General features: G+C 52.4%; 1 protein-coding gene across 9 annotated transcripts; it reads right to left on the bottom strand.

Moving 5' to 3' along the window:
- Positions 1–116: 116 nt before the first annotated feature.
- LOC125330121 (dimethylaniline monooxygenase [N-oxide-forming] 1-like) lies at positions 117–19,375 on the bottom strand. Of its 9 annotated transcripts, none has more exons than XM_048312974.1 (17): positions 19,129–19,375; positions 17,608–17,778; positions 17,235–17,423; positions 16,989–17,151; positions 16,501–16,643; positions 15,987–16,186; positions 15,116–15,471; positions 14,446–14,518; positions 6,485–6,549; positions 5,131–5,300; positions 4,651–4,839; positions 4,144–4,306; positions 3,590–3,735; positions 3,068–3,267; positions 2,536–2,888; positions 2,207–2,276; positions 117–891 (listed from the first exon to the last, which is right to left on the bottom strand). In XM_048312974.1, the coding sequence occupies exons 3-17, from the start codon at positions 17,358–17,360 to the stop codon at positions 504–506; spliced, it is 2,805 nt and encodes a 934-aa protein (XP_048168931.1). In that variant the 5' UTR covers positions 17,361–17,423; positions 17,608–17,778; positions 19,129–19,375; the 3' UTR covers positions 117–503. The 9 variants fall into 9 exon arrangements, with proteins under 9 accessions (XP_048168931.1, XP_048168932.1, XP_048168930.1 ...); XM_048312975.1 differs by having other exon boundaries at positions 17,608–17,760; XM_048312973.1 differs by lacking the exon at positions 19,129–19,375 and having other exon boundaries at positions 17,235–17,383; positions 17,608–17,693.
- Between the last annotated feature and the right edge of the window lies 1 nt (position 19,376).

Raw genomic sequence — 19,376 nt, 5'->3', positions numbered from 1 at the left:
TATATAGGTTATATATAAAATATGTATTTTATATATATATAAGGGCAAGACTCTCCCCTCTGCCACAACTTGGGGTCCACTTCACACAACCTGATAATAAGCTATTAATAAAACCATTAGCAAAGACCAAATCTGTGAGGTTTATTTGTGGCTCCCTCCTTCATGTCCCAAAAGTTACCAGACACAAATAGCTCTCAACAGTTCATGTTTCATAGAATCTCAACCTACTGTGGGTCTTGCCAAAGTTTTAGGGAGGAAGCTCTGGCTGAGCAGAGGGGAGGGAGGCCGGCCTCAAGTTCACTAGTTCATCCCCAAATGGTTTGGAGTGAACATTCCGTATTACCCTTGGTGAAACAGCAGCAGGAGGTGTATGGGCACCAGACAGCCCCAGGGTTCAGGCTCCTGCTGGTGCTGGGCCAGCTCCAGCCCTCTGACAGCACCTGGCGGTGGCACAGCTTTTGCAGTCCCCAGCTCACCTGGCACTGGGGCTCTCCAGGTTTCTTCTACAGCTGGGGACCTGCCCAGGGGCTCCAGCCTGGCTGGGGGTATTTAGAAAAGAGAAAACCTGCTGTGAGAGCTGCTGGCAGAGCCAGGAGGCACATCCAGTGCCAGCCAGATGAGCTGTCAGAATTGTCATCCACCACCCGACTTCTCAAGGGCTTCAGTGTGCGCTGCCACTGAGTCAGGATGGCAGCTCTGGCCCCGCTCCACTTGCCCCGTCCCACCAGCCGGAACTGGTAGGGTGAGCAGGGCCCAAAAAAGACGGCCAGGGCCAGCTGGGGGTCTGTCAGGAGCAGCCTCAACACGCTGGGCTTTACACCAGCACATGCAGCGATTTCGTCTGTGTAGCTGATAAAACTCATCTTCAGGTTTTCCCTCTCGGATGGATTCCTTTGATGGGACATAGGAAATGAAAGTCAGATAGCATCATCCTATCTCAGTCCCCAGCTCCATGGAAAGCAAAAGCATCAGGCTCAAACATCAGGTGAGCCCCAGTCTCTGGGGCAGAGCTCTTTCAGCCCCAAATAAAGCTAAAGGCCCTGAAAGAGCCTCTGTGGCTTGGTCCCAGCAGTAACCCAGGGCAGGGGATAAGGAGAAGCTTGTTTTGTCTCTGCAGCATAGTTGTGGCTCCAAAACCAGTTCTAACTTAACAGTACTGTCCTTGTAATGCCACAAGTACCCCTGCTATGTCCTTCCCTGAGGTTCAGGGATTTGGCTGATTTTGAGAAGTAGAGCTGTAGACTTTCAGAGATAGGAATGCCAAGGGGACTGGGAAAATCTGGGAGATGCAGAAAGCGTCCCATGCTGGGAGGGACCTCCAGGATTTTTCTGCTTGAAGCCTTATCTCCCTCACAGGAGGGAGGACATGCTGAATCTGCTTCAGGAAATTTGAAACAGGCTCAAGATTGTTTCCCTTGCACCTCAGGCTTCCATATTTCTGCGTAACAGCATTGTGGTGCAGTCACTGGGGCTCCTGGTCATCATCCCCGTGGCTCTGTTGTGTCCCAGTTTTGCACCAGTGTCCCATGAGCCAGCCCTGCTCTGCTGGCAGACCTAACCCAGCCTGCAACCCGAGGTCCCTTCCTTGCTCCTGCAAGGCAGCACATCCAGCATCACCCACCCCACGTCCTCATGGACACATCTTGACCTCCTGTAAAATCCCAGTGCCGACAAGGCAGGCTGTTAGCTCCCCCACACACAGCGGCTTTGTGGAATACTGCCGAAAACTGACACAAACTGTCCCCCACCCACACTGCCCGGCTCCAAGGGGGGTTCTGGATGGGGCTTGGCCCTGAACCCAGCAGTCTCCGACTGCCTGGATTTGGGAGGGAGAAGCCACGAGATGGCACCCTTAGTCTGGAGGAAACCAAACCTCCATCTTGACATGCTGGGGATAAGGACATGGCTTGGAGGCCTGGCAGAGGGGGATCTCCAGAGAAGGAGAAAGGGAGGGAGAAAAGGAGATGGGAAGAGAGGGAAGGTGAGCTGCAGGTCCTGGGTCTTGTCATAAACCGCTCCAGAGCAACTTACGGTGTCTTGTTCCATAAAGGAGCCACAAGAGCATTTCCCCACCTTACTATTACAGGTGGTGAGGTAATAAATGCAGTTGGGGTGTCCTAAGCATGACTGCCATCAGGCCCCCCTTCTCTGAAGATATCCTGACACACAGCACCCATTTCATCCCGAGTGCAGGAGCATCACACACCTTTTGACTGGTGGCTTCCTCTTCAAAACATCAGCCATCATCCTGCTGGGGGGAGGCAGCTTGTTCCAGCCTGAGAACAGAGAAACCAGCGACCTCCAGCAGCACCTTAAGAGGAAATGTTCAGTCCCTTCCCAAGGTCCCAGCACCTTTACTGAGGTGTGGTGAGCAGGTGTGGAGCAGCAGGGATACAGGGATGCAGCTGGTGTACAGAGTCTGCCATGCTACTGATTCCCATGGCCACCATGGAGCTGAAATATGCCCTGAGCTCTGTGGGCAGCAGGTCAGGCTGCCCCAAACCTCTCACCCCAGCAGATCCCCCCATCTCCTACCTGCAAAGACTCCTGTCACCCAGCGAGCCTGCATTTCTGATCCCACCATAATTGAGCCGGTCAGCTGGATCAAGCCAATGATGGCCAGCGTGGGCTTTTCCAGCTGGGGAGGGAAGACGCATTTGTAGAGGGAACGGTTATTGTCAATGATGCTGCGAACAGACTCTTCGAGGAAGGGAAATGAAAAGTTGTAACCCGTGGCAAAGAGCACCACGTCGATGTTTTCTTCGGTTGTCCCATCTTCAAAAACAGCAGAGTTTTCAGTGAACTCCTTCACGTTTGGCTTCAACACCACAGTCCCAGAGAGGAGACAGAATGGCAGCTCTTCATTGATAATTATCTTAAATTTGGAGCTTGGAGGGGGAAAAGAGGGCAGCAGTGTTAGCATCTGGGAGGGACCCAAAATGACTTTTGTGGTAAGAGTTCCTCTCCCATAGTTTGCTATTCCACAAATATTCCCCAGAACTGAAAATTGAGCATTTCATGCCATAAAGACTGCCTGATCACCCAAAAAAAAAATCAGAAAAAATACCTTTTGCTGGAAGCCAAGCCATAGTTTGTGTGGTTGAACCATGAATTGAACTTCCGAAACCTGATCCTCCTTGTGAGGGCTGATGGAAGAAGCCAGTCCAGGAAGTGGTTGAAGCGGGTGGTGCTGACCATGTCACAGGGGAAGCCATGGTCCGAGACCCGGCTGATGACCCATGTGTTGCTCCTGGTGCTGAGGAACACCTGGGGAGGAAGTCAGGTCTCAGCCAGTTGGTTTTTCCCTGAATGGCAAATCCCATCTCCTGCACTTGAGCCAACACAGAGTTATCCCAAGGGAAGGAGATGGCATCCAGATGAACCAAACAGCTCGTGGTGGCTTCTATAAAGTTTCCACAGCTCCTCCATTGCCAGTCCTCAGGTGGCCCAAACTTCAGGAGTTGCAAAGCTTCTTCAATTGCCCTCAACTGGAAGTGGAATTTATTGAAAAACCTGAGGGCAAAGCTCCCTGTGGTACCCTGAACCCCTGGCTCTCATTGTCCCTGTCTGGACCACCATGGAGCTGTACCTTGGCAGCCACACGGCTCAGCTCCACAGAGAGGTCACCACCAGTGTTGCCAATGCCGACCACGAGGACCCTTTTTCCTCGGAAAGCCTCCACATCTCTGTATTCCCGGCTGTGGAGGTGCTGGCCTTTGAAGCGACTTTCAGTGCCTAGGCAGAGAGCAGGATGCATCTCCTACTGCCAGATACATTTCCTTGCCCCAGCCTTGTGCCCAGATCCTCTGCAACCCCCAACTCCCCCCCCCCACCTCTGCTTGCAGCTGAGAAGCCCATGGAAGTCTTGGCTTCCTGGGTGATGCCACCCTCCTGTACCTCCTCAGCTCAGTCTTGCTTTGCAAATCCTAATGGAAAAGCCTGGATGCATCTTTACAAGGTGTTTTTCCCATTCCCTGAAATGCCCCCCACCATTTCCATGGGGTCAGGGTCCTGTCTGCTCCAGTGGGGGGCTTCATGGAACAGGCAGGCTTGTACAGGAAAATACAACCAGGGGACCCATGGGTGCTGGGGGAAACCGTGTGGGGCAACCCCAGCACACCCCACTGCTGGGACAAGGCTTACCTGGGAAAGAAGCCAATGGCAAGTAGGGCTCCTGGTAATGGCCGGTGCAAACCATGACGGCATCGAAGACATGGGACTCACGGACACTGCCGGTCTCGGTGACCACCTCCCACTGGCCTGAGGTGGTGAAATCTGGGCGCTTGCTCACACTGAGAACTGTTGTCTTGCACCAAAGCCCAACAAAACATCACGTGTCAGTGATCACATCATGTTTCGGAGATGTGCCTGTGAAAGGCTGGAGCTGCCGGGGGCAGGCTGGGTCCCTGGGAAGCTGCATGTCACCTCTGAAGCTGTTAAATCCCACCCTGTACCTTTTTCCTGGTGATGGCATTGGGGGGCAAGCCCATGTTCAAGCAGCCTTATTTAAAACACAGGGCCTAAAGGCTGTGTGCAGGATGCAAAAGGCACATGGTCCTTGTGGCCTGGCAGCTGGCATTGTCCTGTCCCACCTGGAATCTGCAGCTACTGATGGCTCCTCTCCCCAAGGGGTTTGGGATCCCTGCTCACCTGGAAGCGTATGTGCCGCAGGAGGTCGAAGTGCTGGGCATACATCCTGAAGTATTCCAGGACGAGGCTGTGAGGCAGGTAACTGGGAAAATCCTCCGGGTAGGGGAAGTCGCTGAAGCAGGACATCTCCTTAGAGGTGTTGGTAATGATTGAGCGGTACACACTGACTCTGCTATCATCCGTGGAGTCCTGTGTGAAGCCAGTGGTGTTGTTTCCAGGTGTATAGGAAGGACTTTCTCCCCATAAAGTATATGAGTATTTTTCTTCCTTATATTTTGGTACAAAGAATAAACCAGGACTAGCACCTAGTGACAATCGTTTCTGCTCCCTCCATTTCCTTCTCCATCTTCGAGTCAGGAGGAGCCCCATAAGTGGGATCAGGAAAGCCCCTGACAGCATGACCACCCTTTTGTCTTTGCTGTAGTCAAAGAGAATCCAAGGGAGGGGACAAACCTGGGGACAAACCCAGAACACACTGACCGTGTAGCGCCAGATGCCGCCGATGTCCTCGCTGCTCTCGAAGCAGATGGGCTCCAGCCCCTCATCCAAGCAGCACTTGACAGAAACCAAGCCCCCGACCCCTGCCCCGATCACGGCCACACGCTGGACCATGCTGGCCTGCAGCAGGCAGTGGGCTGGTGTGAGAGCAACTGGAAACACAACAGCCCAGGGATCAGCAGAAATGCCAGTCCCTTCTTCCCATCCCCAGCAAAAAACCCCATGTCTTCTCTGGCTGCAGGTGAAGGAGAAGTTTTCCATGAAGGAAAACTGTTCTTGAAGAAAGGCATGGCCAGCTCCTGATTCAAATGCTGTGGACAGATTCTGCTCATTTTCCTTCCTGCTATGGTAAGCCCACAGTGGGGGTCCAGGAATTCTCCTCCTTCATGGGGGGAAAAAAGGAGGCACTTTTAAACCTCATTGTTCCACTGCTTAAATTTATTCCCTTTTCCAGCCCAAATCAGGGCATGCAAAGAAGTTGCAGCTATCTTCTGCCGGCATAAGGTGATCCTCCTGAAACCTTTATAAGAAACAACTCCAGCTAAGCTAGCTCGTTTTCACGCTTTCCTTTTTAATTTCCCATTAAAGAGCAATCTCTTGAAAACAAAAAGGGTTTAAAGCAGAAAAAAAGCAAAGCAATGCCTGACTGAGCAGGAGCATGGCGCAGCCATTCAGAAGTTAGACAGCTCTGTAAAAGCACGGCTAGGATTACAGGATATACAAAAGGTAAGAAACCCGGGAAACACTGGGTATAAATGGGAGGAACTCAAAGCTGGGGAGTGTAAACTGAGCTGCACAGAGCTTGACTGGAAAGCAAAGAAACTAGGAAAAAATGAACCCATGTAAACTTTGATTAGGTAATAAACACTCCTACTACAGAGTCTGCAGAAAGAGTAATTTATAACTTTTTTCTATCAGTTTTTTGTCAAAAAGTAAATTAACATAAATGGGAACTGGAGGAAACTGAAGAAAGGGAAAAATGAGGGAGGTGCAAAAAACCCTTTGGCACCTGAAAGCCCAGCCTGAGCCACTCCTTGATCTGCAGGAACAGGGCACAACATGCCCACAGTTGCCTGCCTCATTTCTGAAGCCTTCTTTGGCTTCAGGAGAGGGTAGACAAGCTCAGGGTGCTCAAGTCACCCCCCTTTTCCAGCACCGCCTGCAGGTGGTTTTACTCCAGAGGGTCCTTGCAACACCCCTCCCCCCCCCCACCAGCAGTGAATGCCAAAACCCTGGAGAGCTGTCTGCCCACTTTTTTCTCTCCCTCTGGGAATTTTTGACCACCTTAACTTTTCTTCTTCTGCAAAAACCCATCCAAGAGAAGCGAGGACCAAACCTTGCAGGAGAGTGCTGTGCCTTAGCTGCTCAGATCTCGGCCGAATTTCCCTTGAGTTTCTCTTGCTGTGGATTGGAAAGGAAGGCTGAAGTCCAGGCAGCTCGCCACGGCTCTTGCACCACTGACCTTTACACCTACATTCCCCCGCCCCGTGTGCCTAAATGCACTGGAAGAAAGTTCTCAACCTCCCTGCGGCAGTGCCAAGTGAAAATTCAGATGATAATCCCAAAGGGAACATGCTTGCAAGGACTCCCACGCTGTAACTCGTCATTGCTCCAGCCCAGGCAGCAGCATGGGGTTGTCCTGATCAATCCCCTTTTGTGGTGCCTGTGCTGGGCATGTGTTCACTTGGCATCCCCAGGAAATCAGTAAAACATGCTCCTTTTGCCAGCAGACAGCATGGAGCACCATGCAGCCTAATTTGGGCGGGGTCGATTAAAGTCCTTTAACCCCAGTTTTGTGAGTTGCCCATTGTAGGTTACGGGGGTTCTGGAGTCCTGTCGGGACGGCCGGACGTAGACGGTGACGGATGGAGACAAGAGATCTCTATAGGCAGGTCTTGGGACACAGCCGGTTTATTGTAAAGGGCGTGGGTATTGGGGCACTGCTCAGAGCTGGCAGACTCAGCTCTGAGCAGGCCCAAGAGAGCAAGAGAGTGAACGGGTGAGAGAGAGAGAGAGAGAGAGTAGGAGCATGGGTGGAAGTGAGAGCAGGAGAATAGAATGGAAGAGAGAATGAGAATGAGAATGAGAAGAAGAGAGAGAGTGAGAGAATGAGAATGTCTGAAGTCCTGGTTACAATACAATAAATCATCTTCTGCACTGAATATTCTAATTGTCACTAACCAATCTAATACAAGATACAAATCCTATAGCATTTACATAAAGCCTATAAGAGTTCTTATATTACCATAGAGTGTTACATCTTAACTTCTAAAAACTACTCTTTGGACCCCTTCTGCTGAGCTAGTAGGGTCTGCTCTGACCCTTGGACCTGTTTGCAAGCAGAGGGTATTGTTCCATCAAGAGGGGATTACTTCAGTGGCCATACCATTGTTTTCTAGTTGTTCAGTAACTAAGACCTGGTATTTCAAAAGTGGCTTTCATTTCGATGTTGCTTGTAGTTTTCATATTCCCAAAATCTTTTGTCAGGCAATCATATTTCCAAGGCTTTCCTGTTTCATCTTTCCCAACATCTCCCCCTTTTCGACGGACAATTAAGATATTAGACATAGTCTTACTCGTCATTTTTTGCACACACTGAAGTATACAAGGTACTGCTACTAAAACTATAATTATTACTACTAGAATAATCAAGCCTATTTTACAGAGTTCCCTTAGCCAAGGTGCAAAGCTCCAACCATCAAACAAACTGTCTAGCCAAGACGAGTTATCTGTTGTAATTTGGTTAGCTAGGTCCCTTAGGTTTTGTCTTTGGTTGATTTACAGGTAAAGCTTCATTATAAAAACAAAAACAAAAGGTTAAAAGCAACATGCATCTACACAAATAATGCTAAAACTCCATTCTTTTCTCGAGCTGTTTCTGGCAGACAATCTTCTCTCAGTGGTTCTGCCGAGTTCACATTTCAGTGCCGGCTTCTCGGCTTCTACTCGCGGGGTCACTGCCTGAAGTGGAACAGACAGTGGGCTTTGATGCGTGGTACAGCTTCACGTTCTTTGCTGGAATCCACTTGGTTCCTTCACCTGTGGAGAGACATGCAAATCCCTTTCCCCACATTATAAGATCATAAGGTCTTTCTATTTTTCCTGATGCTAAATTCTTGATTAAAACTGGGGGGTGCTCTTTCAGTTTTGCTTTTTTGTTGTTTAAGAAATGTCTGAAGATGGGGGGATCAGGCTCTTCTGCAGAGCTGTTCAAGAAATTAAAAACATACAATGCTTTATTCAACCTTCTTTGAGGTGTAGCCTGGGCTTTTCCCCTTTTCTGTTGATTTAAAATGCGTTTTAAAGTTTGATGTGTTCCTTTTAGGGTACTTTTTGGCAGTTGTTTAAGATACGGTGAGCAAATGCCACTGTATCTTACAGCACTTTTTAGTTCTTTAATTTGGAGAGTGGAGATGGGAGCCCACATTTTAGGACTGTCAGGCTGTTGGCTAGCTATCACAGGCTTAGTTAATAGACTAAGACTTTCATCTTTATAGATTTGGGGTCTTATTTCATGGCAATCTGTTAATTTAGAATAATCTGAGCACTTTGGAGGATTTTTTGATTCAGAAGGTAGCGCTGACAAACTTTCAGAACTCGTTTTCTCTTTCTGGGTTGCAAGATCCCCGCCGCTTGCCGGCGGGACTCTGGGGCTTATTGCAAACAAATCTGGCTGCTTTTCAGAGTTTACTTGTGTTAGATTTAAAGCATCAGCTCCGGCAGAGGGGCTCTCCGTCTCCCCTGCCACTGGAGCTGCATTATTGCTCTCGGTTCCCCCCCTGCTCGCAGCTTCTGAGGCAAGGCTGCGCTGCGCGGAGGGATACGGCTGTACGGTGTCGGGGGACCCCGGCGGGGGCGGCTGCGGCGTGGGGATGGGACCCGGCAGGGGCAGCGATGGAACGGCAGAGTTCGGGAGTGGTGCAGCCGATCTCGGTGGCGGCGGGCGAGGAGGCGGGGTGGAGCTGCGCGGCGGAGTCGCGGGAGGATGCGCGGCTGGTCCCGGGAGCGGTGCTGAGGTTGGAGAAGTCTGAGCGGACTGATACCACTGGTCCGGGAGTTGCAGCAATGGCGCATGCGCGTGTTGCGTCATCAGGTCCGCGCGGTAGGCTGTAAGGGCAGCAGTCCGTGTGGCGGGCGGTTCGGGCGGAGCGAAAGATGGCAGGACTGCAGAACCAGGGGCTGGGGCTGCGGTCGCGGGAGGCAGGAGGGCTGGTGGCTGGATCGCGGCGTGCTGCTGCTGGAAGCTTGTAGGCTGGGCTGGGGTGGGTGGTGGTGCTGCGGGAGACGGGGCTGCAGTGCCGGGAGACGTAGCTGGAGCAGGGGCAAGTACGGAGGAGACTGCAGACATCCGTGCAGGCAGCGCGGCACCGGCATCATGTGGCTCGCGGAGCTGGGGCGCTCCCAGCGCAAGCGATGGTGTGCCGGGATTGGGGAACCGCACAGAAATGGCAGGAGAGATGGGAGTAGACACAGGCGGCTGCTGTGCCGCCACGGGGCCGGGGGACCGCTCGGGGCGTGCTGTGCGCGCTTGAACGGCAAGGTGGGGGGGTAGGGTTCCTGCGGTAACGTGCACAGGGGGTGCCGGAGACAGCAGGACAGCCGTGGCCGGCGCTGTGGGCACCAGTGTTTCGGGAGCGGCAGGGGACTGTGAAGACGCAGCAGCGGCGGACGGGGATGGAACAATGGCTATCATCGGCGCCGTGTGGGGGGGGGGGGACCTGGGGGGCTGGAAGAAGGGTCGCCGCTTGGCTTTGGGGGGGGCCGGCTATAATGGCAGCCATGGCCATAACCGGCGCGGCTGGGGGAGGGGTAACACCCGTAGGTAGCAGGGGGGTAGGCGCGGGTCCCGCAGGGGTATCGCCGGGGGGCGGGGCCATCATGATGTCAGCAGCGGGGGGTGGGGTAGCAATGACGGCAGCAGGGGGGGGTGGAGCCGCGGTGACGGAACCGGGGGGGGGGGCACGGGGGGGCAGGGGCAAGGGGCGGGGGCCGCGGAGACGCTGGCACTGAAGGCGGGGGCCGCGGGGGATGGGGCAGCGGGGGCCGCGGGAGATGGGGCAGCGGGGGCCGCGGGAGATGGGGCAGCGGGGAGGAACGGGATGGCGGGAGGGGCCGTAGGGTCCGGTGGGGTGGCTGGGGCCGGGGGTAACGGGCGCGGGGGCCGCGAGCGCAGGGGGCGGGGCGGCGCGCGTCAGCCAGACCGCGGGTATCGGAGCCACGGGGTCCGGCGGAGGGGCGGGGGCCGTGCTCTGCTGCGGGCTCGCGACGGCAAGGGGCGGACTCGCAGCTGGAACCAGGCTCGGCGGGGTGACTGCTGCGGGCGGCGCCACCGCGGCAAACAGCTCTACGAGCGCTCTGCAAGCTGGGATCAGCTGTGCAGCTGCCATATCTCGGTAGGAGATATTATTAAAGAGCTTAACTCCAACTGTGTCCCAAAAGTCTCTTGTAAAGACGGCTGAACGGTCAGCATTTGGGAAATTAAGTCGGGTCCATTCTAAAAGATTTTTTAGCTCGTGTTTAGGCAACTGACTTGGACCAGAGCTTATAAGTAAATGCTTAAGTTGCTTATAGAGATCTCTGTCATGGGCAGAGTGGGTTTGTCCCATTTTTTAGACCAGTATGATACTCACTTAGGTGATGTCGCAGGAGCAGCGTCCTTACTCAGATGTCTGTCGTGGGGGGCTGGCCAGGCACTCCACTCAGCACTCAGGACGCCGCTTTTCGGTCCTTTCCCAGAGCTCCGGTTTCAGGCGTCGCTTGGCAACGGCTTTCCGTGCTCAGGACCTCACGGGTGGGTCCGCACTGAGCTCCAGTGCGGGCGGTGCTCAGCACTACTCGCCTGTGCTCGGGGCGTGCGGCAGATTTCCCTCCGCAGAGCTCCGGTCAGTACTGCTTAGCAGCGTGTCCGTGCTCGAGGGGTGATACGGCAGACCTCCTCAAAGAGCTCCAGGGGGCCGCTGCGCAGCAGTGGCGGCCCGTGCTCGAGGACTGCCAGGCAATTCCCTCCAAGAGCTCCAGGTAAACCCCGTGCTCGAAGGCTGCCTCAGCAGAATTACAGAGCTCCAGCTATTACGATGCGCAGCATCGGTATGCCGTGCTCACGACAAGTTCTAGGTGGCTATAACTGGTCTTTTAGTTACCGTCCATGGAGAAAAGTCCTACAGATGGAGAAAGCTGAACCGGGCGTTCAATCACGTTGTGCGCCAGGCTGCAGGTGCTGGGCGTGGGTTCGGCAATCACGTTGGGCGCCAGACTGTAGGTTATGGGTGTGGGCTCGGCAGTCACGGTGGGCGCCAGACTGTAGGTTGTGGGTGTGGGTTCGGCAATCACGTTGGGCGCCAGACTGTAGGTTACGGGGGTTCTGGAGTCCTGTCGGGACGGCCGGACGTAGACGGTGACGGATGGAGACGAGAGATCTCTATAGGCAGGTCTTGGGACACAGCCGGTTTATTGTAAAGGGCGTGGGTATTGGGGCACTGCTCAGAGCTGGCAGACTCAGCTCTGAGCAGGCCCAAGAGAGCAAGAGAGTGAACGGGTGAGAGAGAGAGAGAGAGAGAGTAGGAGCATGGGTGGAAGTGAGAGCAGGAGAATAGAATGGAAGAGAGAATGAGAATGAGAATGAGAAGAAGAGAGAGAGTGAGAGAATGAGAATGTCTGAAGTCCTGGTTACAATACAATAAATCATCTTCTGCACTGAATATTCTAATTGTCACTAACCAATCTAATACAAGATACAAATCCTATAGCATTTACATACAGCCTATAAGAGTTCTTATATTACCATAGAGTGTTACATCTTAACTTCTAAAAACTACTCTTTGGACCCCTTCTGCTGAGCTAGTAGGGTCTGCTCTGACCCTTGGACCTGTTTGCAAGCAGAGGGTATTGTTCCATCAAGAGGGGATTACTTCAGTGGCCATACCATTGTTTTCTAGTTGTTCAGTAACTAAGACCTGGTATTTCAAAAGTGGCTTTCATTTCGATGTTGCCTGTAGTTTTCATATTCCCAAAATCTTTTGTCAGGCAATCATATTTCCAAGGCTTTCCTGTTTCATCTTTCCCAACAGCCCATAGCAATTGGTGGCACAGCCCCAACTCAGACACGGATTCCCCCCTCCCAGCTCTTCCCATGCACACAACGAGAGGACGGGGAGGCACCTGTAGCACACTCCTGCCATAGCCACTGAGATTTTATTCATTTAAAGTCTCTCCATGCACAAAACAAAGCCTAAGGATTATCCAGTGGTAGGGCATGCAGGGAAGCAAAGCCAGGAGTGCTCAGCCCCACAGGGTACCCACCCCAGACTCAGGTGTGACAAACCACCACAACCAACCAGTGCCCTTTCACTGGAAAGATGCACCAATTCAACCCAAACTGGGATTTTGGGGTCACAGTGTTTAGGTTTGGAGAAAGGGACAGCGTGACCCATATACACAGCCCAGATAATTCCTGGGCACGTTTTCTCCTTTCCACCTGTGACACACAATGCCACTTTTGCTAGTCTTGTCCTCACTGTATCCTGTCTTGTGTGATTCAGGCACAATTATGCCACAAATCCCTGCTCTGCTCCTGGCAGCAGGCAAGGGAGCAGAGGGGCAACAGACACTTGGGCGAGGCTGCCATCCCTGGCTAATGGGGTCTGCAAAGCTGTGATTGGGGTTAAGCTGGAGCAGAGAGAGGTTTGTGTTGCAGGTTGCAGGTTAAAGTTTGTTGCCATCTACTGAAATCCTTTTCCCCAGTCCTGTGGCACACCTGAGATAACATCCCCCAGGACAAAAACACCTCAAACAACAATGAACAAACAGGCTCTAAAAGCTACTGGAAAGCAAAAATCACAGCAGCCAGGAGCAGGAGGAATCCCACCACAGTCAGAAGAGAAGGGAAAGAGCTGGAGGAGGCAGCAGGGACTCTCGTTCTTGTGGGCTTCAGGACACGGTCCCACTGGGTGAGGATGGCCTGCCGTGCCCCCTCCCAGCGCCCAGGACCGCCCAGTCGGTACTGGTAGGGGGAGCAGGGGCCAAAGAAAATGGTGAGGGCCAGCCAAGGGTCTGTGCAGAGCAGCCCCAGCACGCTGGGCTTAGCACCAATGAAGGAGGCGAGCGTGTCCAGGTAGACCAGCCACTCGGTTTTGAGGACTTCATCAAAGGTCAGACCAAACCTTAATGAATCAGAGAAGAAGAAGAGGCAGGAGAAAGATTGGTGTCAGCAGGGCCTAGAGGAACTGGAGTGCAGGTCCTCTGCATCCTTGTTGTTATTGCCTCTGGGTTCCTTTTAGGAAAGGAGTGGATGCACACGCAGTGGGAACCAGATCCTGTCCATGACACAGCACCTGTAAAGTGATGCTGGCTCATGTCAAGCACTCAGTCTTTCACTTTGTTATTCATGAGTTCCACCTCTTTCCCCCCTTCACCTTGGAGAGTCTTTGTTAACAGACTTTGGCAAACCAGTTTTGAGTTTTTTTCAAAACAAACAAACAAAAAGCCTAAACCCAAACCCCTTTGCTTTCTGCAGAGAAGTCATGTGCAGCATGAGAAAGGTGGCACACTTTGATATCCCTCATATACATTTCCACCAAGTATTGCACAAATACACAGTGACCTGGAGAATTGCTTCCAGTTCACCTTTTCTGCAGAATTCGCAGCTTCATGTCCCACCTTCAGTGGGCTGAAAAAAGCCCACATCCATTTAGCCTTGTATTGTACAGCCGCTGTTCTGTGCAATTCTGTATTTCACTCTTCTATACATTGTCTCCTTTAGCTATTTAAGTGAAGCATCCAGTTCCCTGGGATTATCTCATTCATTCCCTAATCCTTCTTAGCCTTTTGCCAGCCTGTGAACCACACAGCAGTGTGCTCAGATACCTGTTCACACTGAGCCAGGTCTCCCTGCCGAGAGATGAGACAATCTGTGTGTTATCCTCGTTGGTTGTGGGTTGGCCTTTTTTCCCCCCCAGCTGAATTACTTTGCATTTATTACCATTAATTTCTCTGCCATTTTACGTCTCGGTCCCTGGGGATCCTGGCACTCTTCCCCAACTCCCAAGCAAGCTTTAGTCTTGAGTACCCTGAATTCATTTCTTCCTGTCACCAATAGGCAAAATATCAGTGTAAAATCAAAGGTTACATTGGCTCGATGTGAGTGAGTAAAGGGGAAGCTGCATCTGGGAATCCTCCTCTCTCCTCTGCCATACGTACAGGGAACAGGCACGGAGGGAGAGCCTGCGTGTTGCTGCCCCAAAAACTCCAGGGATTTTTCAATCCACCACGAAACCTTTGGGGCTCTGGGGAATGACTTACCATCGGACTTGGTTTTTCTTCTGCTCATTTACTTCCTTCTCCATGACAGACTGGGAAGGCAACTGACACAAGCCTGGAAAAGAGAGGAGAGCATCCTGCCGAGTTTACCTCCTGAGGGGGAACTGTGAACTCTTTCAGTGATGCAAAATGTGGGAATCCCTTGCCTGGGAGGGCAGGAAAGTCTCATTGCTTGCAATTTGTTCAGCAGTGTCACTCCTGCCAGAAGCCAGCCCTCCATAATATTCCAAATTAACCCACACCTTTTCATTCACCCACACCTTTTCCTGCTCTCACAGATGTGTGCTGTCAGGGCACAGGCAGCTGATGTGGGTTCAGATGGGCTGTGCAAGCCCCAGAGAGGATCATCCCGAAGAGAAACCCCAGAGCTTCTCATCTCTGTGGAGTAGTCCTTACCCAGCCCTCCATGGGGTTATTCTTATTATTTTTATTAAAAAACCCCAAACAAAATACGAGCAGGTTTCTTTCCTGACTTATGTTGCTGTAGCTTAGCTGAAGTGAAATAACTTGGGAAGTCTGAGCCTTGAAAATGCTCCCTTGTCTGCTCTGAAGTGAACTTCTTAGCTGTGGGATCTCCCTTGTGGGAGGGACCATACGTGTCCAGTCTGAGCTGCATTTTGGGACACAGGAGGGCTCACATTTGCTCCCCTACCTTTGAAGACACGGCTCACCCAGCGTGCCTGCATCTCTGCCACGGGCATGATGCCTCCTAAGGGCTTAATCAGCCCAAGGACAGCCAGGGTGGGCTTCTGCAGGTGGGTTGGGAACACGTATTTGTAGAGGGATGCGTGCTTGTTTTCCACCGTGACAACCGATTCCTCTAGGAATGGGAAGGAGACATTGTAGCCTGTGCAGAAGACAACAACGTCAATGGGCTCCTCCTCAGGGCAGTTGTGGAAAACAACGGAGTTGTCCTTGAACTCCTTCACGCCCGGCTTGATGGTGATCCTGCCTGTCAGGATGTAGCTTGGGAGGTCGTCGTTCAGCACGGGCTCACGCACCAGGCAGCTGTGGAGAGCCAGGGGAATGGGAGTCTCTGAGAATGGGAGACCACAAACAGGCCCTGCCAGGGCCCCTGCTCCTCTTCCCCCACGGCCCACCAGCTCACACCTCCTGGTGTCATTTTCTCTGAGCAAACAGCCCTGCCCCCCACCTCCAAACAATAACAGGTTTCCCCAATGTCACCCTGTCCCACAGCATGAGTGATTCGTGGACATCTCCTGCCGCCTTCTTCCCTTCACCCAGTTACTCCTTGAATCATCTCTTTTCAGAACTGAACCATGCTTTAAGCCTTCCTTCTCTTTTCCCAGGGACCCTCACGAGAAAAACTCCTCTGGGCCTTCCTAGGCTTTTCCAGCATGCCCAAACTCTCACCACTTAAGGGAGCTACAGCTTATCTTCTCCTGCTGGGCTACAAATTCCTCGTTGGAGATCACTAACATTGGTGGATGTTAGTTGATGAATATCTTCTCCTGCCCACACCACAAGCCCATCTGCATGGGATAGAAGCCACCAAGAAGTACCTCTTCTCTGGTTGAAGGCCATAGTTTTCATGGTTGAACCTTTGGTTCAGCTTGTAATTAAGCAACCACCATGGAAGGGGTCTGGGGAGGTTGGTTTTGATCAGGCTCATAAGGCAAGTGTTTAAAACCATATCCCATGGGTAGCCATGCTCAAACACACGGCTGAGCAGCCAGGATCCTCGAGTGGTGCTGATGGTCACCTGGAAGAGAAGAGTCAATGGTTCAGGTGATGAATTTGCTGCTTTTCCTTTGTAAGGTAGCTCAGAGGGGCATGGGGCAGACAGCTGTGCAACAGAAAAGCAGCAACAGCATCTTTAAGACCTCCTGGCTGCTGCTGGTGGAGATGAAACAAGAGACAAGAGAAAAACCAGCTTGCTTTCAAGGTAGGATTTTGACCAAGAAATTCAGGCTCAGAAAGGCTATTTGTACACCATGTCCCTACAGTGACAGTACACTGAGCCGTTGTCCCCAGTGTCCCCCTCCCCACACCCCGGGGATAGCTGGGTGGTGGCACCTTTGCAGCTACACGACTGGCCTCCACTGCGATGTCCACTCCTGAATTGCCCATGCCCACCACGAGGACACGCTTGCCCTGGAAAATGTCAGGATGCTTGTACTGCCGGCTGTGGAAGTACTGCCCTCGAAACCTCTCGATGCCTTGGGAAAGAAGAAATGAAGCTTTTAAGTACTTGAGCATTTGTGGGGTTTGTTGGGAGAACTGGTGCAAAAACCCAATCCAGATGGCAAGAGCAAGGAAGTGCAATCACTGGCCACCAGGGACTTGGGGAGGTCCAGCCCTCTGTCCCATGCAGACAGAATTGATGCTTCCTCTCGAAAATGGGTTCTCAGAGACAAAGCCTCTGAAGCATGAGAATGTATTCATGCCAGCAGGTTTGGAAAGCAGAAGCAAGAAAAGGAAGGGAGGATTTTCCCCAAGGAACCCCTAAAACTTCTCTCCCCAGCCCCTGGAAGCAGGTAACTACAAGCAGCCTTATACTGTACCGGGAAAACAGTGCAGGGGGAGGGATGGCTCGGAGAAATTGCCGCTGCAAACCATAACAGCATCAAAGACATGCGATGTCTGCTTCCCACCCGCCTCTGTGACCACATTCCACTGGCCCGTGGTGGCAAAGTCAGCGTGTTTACGGATACTGACAACGGTGGTCTAAAATATGGAAATGAAGGAAAGTCACCACCAGCACCCAGCACGGGTGGGGAGCAGGGCCGTGCAGGGCACCCATCACTCACCCCTAATTTGATGTGCTCCCGGAGGCTGAAGTGCTCAGCGTAGCGCTGGAGGTAGTCCAGGAACTGGGCATTGGGCAGGAACACTGGGAAGTCCTCAGGGAAGGGGAAGTCGGAGAAGGCAGACATCTCCTTGGAGCTGTTGCTGATGACTGACGGATAAAGGCTTGGCCGGCCGGCCTCAATGTGCTCCTGCCGTGGCACCCCGGGGTGCATCAGCCCAGGCTCCCCTGGACTCAGGGAGTGCAGCTGGGACAGGTCAGCACCCAGCAAGCTCTCATAGCCCTTCCACACCCACTGGAGCCCAACTCAACCCTCTCCCCAGCCTGCAAAGCTGCAGCTCCCGAGGGGAGGAGGACAGGAACCGCTGGCTCACCCTGTAGCGCCAGAGCCCCCCGATGTCCTGGCTCTGCTCAAAGCACGTGGGCTCCAGCCCCTCGTCCAGGCAGCACTTGGTGGCTGTCAGCCCGCTGACACCCGCGCCCACCACGGCCACTCTCAACCCTCTGGTCTCTACTGGGATCCTGGGCTGTGAACAGGGTTTAACCTGGGAGAAACCTCACAGACAATCATCACACTCTCAGGGGGCAGCTCCTGGCATACCCTCTGTATTTTTTTGGATTTCTCTATATGCTACCACCAAACTTCATTCCATTTACCAGCACTCTGGGCTCTTCATTTACAAGTTAGATTGAACGTCTTAAATATTTTTTTTTCTTTATTTTAAAAATCTATCCACTTTCACAGTGCACTCCCTGGGCTGCTTCCAAACCCCTGCAGCTGCCCTGGAAGCTGGCTTTGAAAGAATGTAATTGAGCCACAATTCACTGCCAGCTTTTGTTTACGAGCTGTGTTTAAACTATCCTGCCTTATCAGACTTGCAAATATTTGTATTTTATCTTTGGATATCTGCCTCTCTCAGAAAAAAAAAAAAAATGCACTGGGACCGTTCAGTCTCTGCATCACTGACAGGGTCCCATCACCCATCCCCAGGGAAGATGACGCTGACTTTGACATGGCTATTGAGGCTGATAGAGGGGCTATAGGTGTGGCACACCTTTGATTTAGGATACTTTTGTTTCCCTTGCAGGGCTGAAAGCTGGAAAGGCAACAGCCCCTGGATTGACGTCCAGCCCTACAAAGCTCCCAGGGTGCAGTTAGGATGATGGATCCAAATTCTTCTTGGTAGCACCAGGCAATAAAACAAGGGGTGATGGCCAGGCTCCATGGCTTGGCTGGACAATGCCAGAGCAGGGACCCCCACATAGGTGCCCTGGGGGTGCTGCTGCAATCTGTGGTTTAACCCCAGGGCTGGAGGGAGCACCCTGCTCAGCTGAGTTACTAATTCAACATAGCAGGATGTCACTACGGGTGGTACTGGTTCCTCTGCCCTGAGAAGTGCTTTCAGCTTCCACCAGACACAGAGGAAGGTGTATTCACCAGGAAAAAGAAAAAAGGTCTTCAGTAAAAAAATGGGATTGGACACAGTATTTTCTAAAACCCACCAAATTCTCCAGAACTATTTTAACTTTCAGTCATAAAGGAACACCTAACAAATACTCTGCTTTCCCATGTTGGAAAAACCTGGGCTTTTTCCTTTGTAAATGAAGAAAGCACTAGCTAAACTAGCTCACTGTTTATGGTCTTGGGGGAGGCCTTTTTTTGCATGGTGGGAGCTAACTTAAATCACAGACACCTCCCAGCTACATATGCTATTTGATTCCCTACCCTCTTGCAGAGAAGCTACAACTAACACACAAAAAACATTGATTCTGCCACCCTGTGCCTGTTGTGCCACACTTTCCACACTGTCCCTGCAAGTATCCAACCCCAGAAGTGCCAAGGTGTGGGGTAGGAAGAGAAGGAAAGGCTTCTCAGCCCCCCCAGGAGCACTTACCTCCAGCTCCAGCCACCTGTGCTCTGTGTCACCTCCGCTGTGGGCAGAGAGCCCCTCTCGCTCCAGATTTATAGGTGAGATGTGGTGCTTTGGCGGGGGCAGGGAGGGCAGGCAGCCACCCCCCTCCCACAGCAGTTGCACAACCCATGTTGTGGGAGGAGTGGCTGGAGTCTTCTGCTGTCCTGCAGCGCTGGACAGCCCAGCTCTTGATCCCCGAAAGGGTGGCAGAGAGTGGAGTGCTCCAACTT

Source organism: Corvus hawaiiensis, chromosome 9 (assembly GCF_020740725.1).
Source record: "Corvus hawaiiensis isolate bCorHaw1 chromosome 9, bCorHaw1.pri.cur, whole genome shotgun sequence".
Lineage (NCBI taxonomy): Eukaryota > Metazoa > Chordata > Aves > Passeriformes > Corvidae > Corvus > Corvus hawaiiensis.
This window is presented reverse-complemented; position numbering and strand designations above follow the sequence as displayed.

What these genes read in the sequence shown, in the direction of transcription:
- LOC125330121 (XM_048312972.1), bottom strand. Translation starts at nt 17,447, where the DNA reads ATGCACCCCGGGGTGCCACGGCAGGAGCACATTGAGGCCGGCCGGCCA. An exon ending in GCACAGCACTCTCCTGCAAG is followed by an intron (nt 5,301 to 6,484) that starts GTTTGGTCCTCG and finishes TTGTGTTTCCAG; the next exon opens with TTGCTCTCACACCAGCCCAC. An exon ending in GCGGCATCTGGCGCTACACG is followed by an intron (nt 4,840 to 5,130) that starts GTCAGTGTGTTC and finishes GGCTTCACACAG; the next exon opens with GACTCCACGGATGATAGCAG.